The sequence below is a fragment of the Lissotriton vulgaris genome, chromosome 11, assembly GCF_964263255.1.
Source record: "Lissotriton vulgaris chromosome 11, aLisVul1.2, whole genome shotgun sequence".
Taxonomy (NCBI): Eukaryota; Metazoa; Chordata; class Amphibia; order Caudata; family Salamandridae; genus Lissotriton; species Lissotriton vulgaris.
In genome coordinates, this window is record NC_141699.1 from 1,003,178,972 (window position 1) to 1,003,187,797 (window position 8,826).

Sequence of the window (8,826 nt, forward strand, 5' to 3'; positions counted from 1 at the left end):
CAAAAGTGTCAAGTCCCAAAAATCTAGCTTACTGCATTCCTTCCGCCACATAGCACCAATCTTCTTGCACAGGCCCCATAACCTATATAGTTCCCTCTGTTCCAGTCTCCAAGGCTCATCTAGTTAAGAAGAAACTATGTGTTACAGGAGTCCAAATCATATCTATTCCAGCATGCTATAAATGGCAAAAGCCTGTGTTAGTCAAAAATACTTAATGCTGCAGCCAAATCTCCAGATTACAGAACGTTTCTTTCTCAAGAACTAAGGCCTCCATTAGCAATACTCACCCTCACTCAAACTTACAATCAGTCTACCCGACTTCAGCATGCGCTGCTTCCCCGGGAAGATCAGCAAGATAAAAACGAGAGCTCAAGCCTAATATTTTTAGCAGGCTGATTTCTAGTAATAGTTGGAAAATATAGAATCTGAATTACCTAGGACTTGGGGCTGTAATTTTAGGGATGGAGTTGGTATAAGTTGCACATGGAGCAGGGCAGGGTAGATGTTTGAAGGAATCCCAACCGTAGTCCATGTTTACTGCCACTTGGCGTGTGACAACATTATGCCTACAATGCTTTATTGTTGGATTCTCTGTCCTCAAAGAAATTCAGTTGGGGCCTTGCTGTCTATATGTACAGAGCTGTACTGTAAACTTGTATTTTGTGCTTACATCTTTGGATCTCTGGTTTGGACTGTTAAGAGCCCCAATAATGTGGTCTAAAAGGACATTCCACATAGAATACCCTGCCACAAACTGCCTAAATTAGGCAAAAGGTACTTTGATCTTGGTGGAGGACTCAAAGGAGACATTGGATATAAGAGGGGTCATAAAGAAAATTAGGATACTTATCTGTGGCACTTGTTGGTAGGCTAGAAGGGAGATTATGGAGCATCATGGGTTTTGGATGGCTATGGACAAATGAGGATAGTGGGCAGCTGCTGAGCTATTTAGCTTCCAGTAACTAATGGTGGGACTGCTAGTGGAAGTGACTGAGAAGTTCATATGTGGATGAAAGGAACAAGAACAATTTTGCTGGCTGGTGTTGGACCAGCAAGTTACGTCTCTTGGGAAAGCGCGGGTGCCATAAGAGTGAAAGACATTAATTTGTGTGATGCTGAAAACTAGAACCATGGTGAGCTACTTTTGAGATCCTATCACTCCCCATAAAGGAAGGCAGCCTCCTTGACAAACATTTCCTTCATTTGAACTGAAAAACTCTAAATATGAGGTGTACTGACTATGTGTAGAATGTCTTCATGCAACAGTAAGATATTCATGGTGTGGATATTGCACCTGTGGATTTGCTTACACCGTACGTCTATTACAAGAGGAAGTAGCCGCAGATGCTTAAACGTTACACTGAGGGCTGACTTGTCACCATGGACAGAGACGTTTTAATCGATAATCAATAAGAAAGGTTTCACAGAAGATTGAAGCATTTTTTAACACTTCACTTTTTATGGTGAAGACACAGAAGTGTCACTAGAATACAGCACCAAACGGCGGTCAAACATTCTATATTTACTTTAGCAATGGACAGTGATTGAGTCCTGCTACTACGTAAATTTGGCATAAACTAATATGTTTGAACAGTAACAATATTACCTGATGTGGCTAAAAGAACACTGCATAGATAGAAGCACTGGAGAGATATTGCTGTGTTTGTTTAAATATTATGTCTTTATAAAGACATTGAAACTTTCTGCCTAACAATGCATGATACTCTCTTCTCCAATGAGTGCCAGTTTTGATACAGCAGCCACCGCCCCCAAACGGGGAAGGTAGATCAATATCGCCATTGTGCAAAAATGAGTGCCGAAATGGAGGCCTGATGTCCCTTGCAGGCCTCCATTACTCCGGCTGCAGCCCATAGGAAGGATTCACAGAAAGAATCCTTTTGAGGATTAGTAACAGGGAAAGGTTTCTACAAGTTATTGCCAATTACTCTACTATGCCTGGTAATGCACCAGAAACAAGGCACAGATTTGGCTGGGCTGCATCTCAGATGCTGCGGTTAACATGACTGAAATACAACTCCATCCTATAATACTGTCCTTTTTATTTTTAGAAAGACTGTCTTTCTGCTCATGTGACAGCTCTATTTTTTAGATCGAGCCCAAGAACACATAGGACATATTGCTTACTCCGGAGTAGCATTCCCATCACTCTCATTTGCCTGCTTTTTAGGTCTTGGCTGTCGAAAGCAGCGCGCATGCGCTGCTCTCGGCACCTGAGAGCTTCTTGGAATCGATACAGATTCCGAAGCTCTCTGAGGAGTTTAAGCCCCCCCCCCATCTTTTAGATTGGCCAGCATCATCTTTAATGCAAAACGCTAGCTTGTGAATGTAAAGGAGGCTTCTTTGTTGCCGCCTGGTCTCCGTTTGGCCACGCCCACTGGGATTTGATCTTTTACCGGCGCATGACACTCTCTCTCTTATTAGGTGGGACGCACTTTTTTCCCCCACATTCTACTTTGGCAAAGACAGCCGAGTGTTTATTTTCCCATCGAACTTTCACTTTAAGTGAAAGCGCAATGGAAAAATAAAAACGGGGCTGCCTGGCCAACAATTGTTTTTCCAGCAGCCCCCTCATTGCAGACTGTAAACATATAGAATTACTAACACCAGGGTTTGGATAATAAATGAATCATAGTTGCAGAGAACACTGCAACCCCTGATTGGGGTGTCCTGGCGCTGAAGCTACATATAGGAAACATTTTACACTTCACAACTGTTGCAATAACCAAGTTTAAGACATTTTCTAAAAGCAGAGAAATGCAGTGATTAGTCTCAATTGATAAACACGCCACACATGTGTACCACTAAATAGTCGTGCCCATGCTGCCAATTGAAAAAATACGGGAGTAAAGACACTTTCAAAGAAAGGTCCGTGGGGTTTAGGATTGGTAGGTGTCTGCCCGCTGCTTCCACCTGGCACTGCTCCATCGATAAAGAACTATGATGCTGAAACAAGGAGGTAATCCACTATAGATGCTGGCTGGTCTGAAGTAGACCTTTAAGGCAAAACTGTATTTTTAATAAACGTGACATACTTTTCCCACGAAATCAGAATTTTAATAAAATATTCCTGGTTTCAAACGATAAAAATATTAATTTATTGCTCTAAGTTGCACTCCAACCAGAAACTAGAAAATGTGTTTTACTCTAATTTTCCTCTTGTATTTCATAACAAGAGAAGCCACATTCTCCCATCTCCCAATTTTATTTGGCACCCCTGAACACACGGTAGTCCGCTGCTTTGGACGTACCCATTACACACATCGACTATTTCTGTTCACGGCTTTGGTTTGGTTCTTGCAGACCCCTGGCCACATAAATCCAGATCTCATAGCTGGTTACATCATATAACGAACGCTGTTTAGCACTCGACCCGCTCACGCATCTCCTTTCTACCCAAATGGTCCCCTAAACGCATTAACCCAGAAGTCAGCTGGCTGCATCACATGGCTACTTAGGACTCAACCCTTCCAGGTATCTTCTTTTTCTAGTGAAGGCTAGTAAAGACTGGTTTTGTTATTTTGCCCCCTGAACGCATTAACCCAGATCTCGTAGACAACTACGTCACTTAACACTGCTTAGCACTCAACCCTTTCATGTATGTTCTCTTTTTGGCCAAGGCTTGGGTTTATATGGACCCCAACTGCATCAACGCAGTAGTCCTATCTGGTTACATCGTGTGAAGCTGTTTAGGCTTGGGATGCATCCCTTGTTGGCATCTTTCTGACCTGTGGTTCAGGGTAGCTGATGCAGTGAATGTATTGAGTCTTCAATAAAGCAATGGTCCCAGGCTTGATCTTCTGGAACCCTGGTGGCACCCTTTGGGGGGGGGGGGAACAGATGAGCTGCTGGACTGTTCCTCGGGTGCATGCCACTCCAACTGCACCATTACTCCAATCCAATTAGCCAGGGCATATTTTAAAGAAACAAGCTTGGCGTATGTAGCGGTTTACCTAAAAGGCAAAATTAATTACATTTTTGTCGTATGCCACAACATTTAACTAAACCTGTTCCTCAATTGGCTTTTTTACTAAGACAGAACTTTAGGTATAGCAGGTACTCATATAAGAAATTATCTCCCTGAAGCAGTGAAAAACCTACAGGGTCAGAATCACTTCAGAATACCATCTAAAACAACATAGATTTTAGCAGACCTTTGACTGGAGTTTGTATGTGCACAGAAAGATCACCTGATTTCTGACATTACTACCAGTCAGGATAACGATAGGGCATTATATGCATCTTAACTCAGTGTACGACCTAACAAGAGGGATATCCAATGATCTCAAGTAGACACGTAGCTCTTTGACACTACTATGCTACCTTGCTGTTTACTGAATTTGCTGCAAAGGAGGTTTATTAAGAAATACGGATTTTACTTTTTTTTTAACCAATAACAAATGCAAAACATGGTATTTTCAACCTTTAAAATAACTGCCATACACTAAAAGATTTCAAACACACAAGTGATCACATCTGACCAGGCAAAAAGTCACAGCATCAAATATTGAATTAAAAAATGGACAACTTACTTTACATTGTGGCCTTTTTTGATAGCTTTTCAAACTAAACTTCTCCTTCATTTCTTCCAGTACAAGCTTTAGTTCCTTCTCATCTGGTGAACCTATGTATTTGGGGTTCAGGTGGAGGTAACAATACCATTTAGCAGAGTCAAAGCCCCAGTGGCAGGTCCTCTTGTCTGGAGCTCTATGAGAATGCATGACAAACGTCTGCGTTGAAAACATCCCATAGCATTCCAAACACTGAATACATGGTGCATCTGGCTGAGTGTAGAATTGTGGAGCAAATAAGCCTTGGCACTTGCCTAAACAATCATGTTCCACTTCAAAGGCACTGCCAGCTTCTCTCAGTTGAGCCAAGGCATTTTTCGCAGGTAGCAGACTCCCATTCTGGGGAAAAGTGTGTGGGCGTAAAAGAGCATTGCATAGCCTTTGAGCATCGGTCAGTGTAATTAAGCCACAAGATGGAGCATTAAAGGGAAGAATTCCCAGAACTTTTAGAATATGAAGCTGATCTGAAGAACACCTTGAGCAGTAGATATATAATTCATCACAGACAATGTTGATTTGCTGTAGCGAGTAGTCTCTGAGAACTGAATTCAACACTTGAGGAAGACACAATCTATTCTCGCCCCCCACCATGAAGCAAGAAATTGGCTCCCCCTCCAAAACGGTCTGAGTGAGCTCTGTGGAGCTGTCTGAAGCAACAAGCAAAGGACCAGGAAGAACCTGAGGTGATGGAAGAGGTAAGAAAACTGTAGGTGACATACTCTCCTGGGAATAACGCGCAGAAAAGGCTGCAGGTCCCCCCAAGGAGCTCTGGCTGCTTAAATGGAACTGTGCCAAAGTGTTCTTCAAACCAGGTTTTAAGTTTGATGTTGCAGATTCCGGAGCACTGCCTGGTTTTGCGATTTCTTCAGTTTCTCCTGAAACAATTTCAGAGTCCTCCACAATTTCTTTCTTAATAACTGGCAATTTTACTCCAACTTGTATGCTGGTTTGGACATCCGTTTCACTCATCTTCCTTTTGACTGGAGGGCCATCATCGTCACTTACACTCAGTTTTTGGGAAGAGCCCAGGCTCAAGGTTTTATTGGTTTCCACACTCTCCATGACTTTGGACTGTAAAATGCTTTAGAAGCTTGAAAATAGTTCCACTTTTGACGACATCTCCCTATATATATATATATATATATATTAGAATAGGTTTAGTTTTCTCAGTTTTGTAACATCGTGTTCTTCGTTTAGTACTGTATTAAAATGTGTCAGTACACAGTCTATTTTCCTACCAACTGTGCACTTTATTTTCTGCAAGAAAATCTAATTTCGGAGCCAATGAAAAGTCTATTTGGGTGCATATATTCCTATGTTATCACAAAACCAATGACATGTGACATAGTAGTATCCTGCAGTGAATCACTACCTAAGAAAATACTGTTCTCATGAAATATGGTGCATCTGCAATGTGGATGGTGCATTGATCACTTTACTCTACTTCCAACACCAAATAAATTCTGTTCCATCAGTTTAATATGGAACCACATTTTAGGCAGACTCCAAACGCAATGTAAAAGGATTGAGAAAGATTTGCAAAATGTATGAATTTGGCTGTATATTCCAGGAAGCAGTAGAAAAAAACTACAAATCTCATTCAATGACTCAGCATTCACGTAGACAGATGTTATTCCTTTGACCTTTTCAACTTTTATTGTGTTGTCCAACATCCGCTCTGCAGCAAAAGATACACTCAGGCATCACCAAAACTTGTTTCTTCACCAGGGAGGGTTTTTTAGTCAACAAGAACTGAACCTGAAAGCAAATATAAAGAAAGCATGAAATAAACATTAAAGTGCAATACAGTCAGTTTATTCAACAACGCATCCGACTGGATGAGGAGATTTAATTTCTAATTATTGAACCCCTTGTCGACGTACACTAACTGACAATATGGTACATTTGTAGCTCAAATCAATCCTGATATTAGACACTCCATGATTCCATATGTTAATGTTGTCCGAATGACCAGATGTAGAAAAAAGTGTTATTCCAACTATTCTTTTTGTTTTAGAAAGGCTCAGTTCAGTATTTTAAATAATTAAAGGAGACGCCAAACTGAATCTCGCATTATTGAGCGCTACAATACCGAAACTCAATTGCTTTTGCGAAAAAGAAACACAGAATATAATTTAATGAAGCATTTTTACAGGACATCCACTAAATTGTCTCCGAATATTACAATTCGCCTTTCAATAGAAGGGCATCACCGAAGTTAGGCCCAAGCAATGTTTTGTAAATCGCTCGTCTATGAGAGGACGAGATGTAGCCACTTCGTTTAACTGAATATTGTTAAGTAGACTAACAACTTAACTAAAGAAGGCGAGTCTTTATTCCACTCATGTCCTATGTGGACATGTATGTTTGTAAATAAGATTTGGACAAACGTGTCTATAAACGATATTTGAGCTATCAAGTGGAAATATTACTCATTTAACACTGGCACTCGTACAGTAATGCAATAAAGATCATTCAGACATAAATAAAGATCATGTGACGTTCACAGGTATCTATACACACACGTATGCATGTTTGTAAATAATAACCAAGTGGCCACCAAAGAAAACAACTGCATTATCAGAAACATGTCATGATTGGCACTGAAGACAAAGGCTCTACGGGTATCACAACACTTGACATCTCAATTCATCTTCCCCAAAATCCATCACCGTCCGTGAATCGTGTAGATATATTTGGAGTAAATACCGTATTTAATGTGACCTGGATTTAGATATATATATTTGGAGTAAATACAGTATTTAATGTGACCTGGACTTAGATAATACGTTGATTCGCGAGGAGGCTCGCCTATGTTTCAGGAAAATTCAAAAACAGTAGGTGCCTCTCAATCCAAGCCAAGGTTTTCTGAGCACAATCCTGCTTCCGCCGCCTACCTATCGCCTACGCTGTATCTGACAGAATGAATGCCTTCGATGAATGCTCAGTGAACAAACATACCCCAAGAGGAGATGGGGCAAAGCCCCGATTGCCTACGGCAGACCTAGACCCTAGAATTACACACATAAATACTGTACAACAATTAAACATGCGTGAGATGTATCGCTTATTTTGAATCAAATGCAAAAAATGGAGTTACTGCGCATCAGATTGGATCATGGTATATCTGCCATTACAATTCTCCAAATCAAATGCACGGAATGGATTTCCCTTTCCCGTGCAGTGCGCTGCTCGGTTGTTATTGTGGCTGTGCTCTGCAGACGCCTGGCACGGCGAGCAGTCTGCGGTGCTGTGTGTGTGTCTGAGTGGAGCGCTCCCCCTCCCAGTCAGAGGTCTGTAAACATCCTCCCTCCAGGCTGAGCCGCAGCCAGCAGCACCCCTCCCTCCGGTAATGAAAGGATCCAATTTACGCATAGAACGAAAAGGGCCGACGACCCACATGGTGCTGATACAGGGAGGCTGTCAGGCACCAGCGGCGGTACACATGGCCCCCCCTGCTCCCTAGTGGCGCGTGACCCGCAGCTGGGCAGCCCCAGTCACCGCCCTCTACCCGCCACCCTTTTGTGCGCCGAGGGGGCAGCCGGGGGTCGCAGCCCTGCAGTGCCAGTGTGGAGGGGAGGTCAAGGGCTTGGGAGAGAGGGGAGGAACGAGCAGCCCCACCCCCTCCACACTGGGGACACGGGCAGGCTGCCTGGAAAGGGGTCTAGTCCTGGCATGGCGTCCTTCCACTCACCACGAACGGGACACTCCGCCGCCATCGCCCCCTCTTCCTCCTCCACGGCCACCACCTTCCTCCCTGCGCGCGCCCTCCTCCTCTTCTTCAGGCCTGCATCGCTCCGGCGACAGACACGGTGACCGCGCAGGGCTCTCTGACGTCACGCACCATGTCGGCGGCGGCGGCGCCCTCCCAGACGTCCCGCCCACTCACTACACGCAGACGCGTGACGTCGTTACGGGTACGCATAAAAGGGTGACGTCGCGCGATTTGTGGGTTTGTTCGAAGGTGACCAGACAGGCAGACGCCGGGGCTGTGCTGGAGGGCTCGTGTTTCTCTTTTTTTCCTGTCTGCGCACTTGGCGTTTGGGGAAGTTTATGACCCGTCTGACGTGTCGGGGAAGCAGCCATCTCAAACTCTGTGATTTGTAGGTGGCTTCCAAGACGGTTCAGGAGGAGAGATAGGTGGAGCTAGGCGAGAAAACGAAGCTCCTCTTCTTGCAAGACATTAATTCTTATTTCCCAATATATGTTTTTAAAGCACGCTCGCAGCTTCTTTGTT

At 43.4% G+C, this 8,826-nt stretch overlaps 1 protein-coding gene across 1 annotated transcript in view; it reads right to left on the reverse strand.

The window, feature by feature from the left end:
• SKIL (SKI like proto-oncogene) overlaps positions 1–8,489 on the reverse strand; it is a 191,236-nt gene extending 182,747 nt beyond the window's left edge. Inside the window, exons 1-2 of the mRNA XM_086944293.1 lie at positions 8,284–8,489; positions 4,551–6,347 (exon numbers count right to left, since the gene is read on the reverse strand). Coding sequence (XP_086800419.1) covers positions 4,551–5,651 — 1,101 coding nt within the window. The 5' untranslated portion in view covers positions 5,652–6,347; positions 8,284–8,489. The remainder of the gene's footprint in view (positions 1–4,550; positions 6,348–8,283) is intronic.
• Between the last annotated feature and the right edge of the window lie 337 nt (positions 8,490–8,826).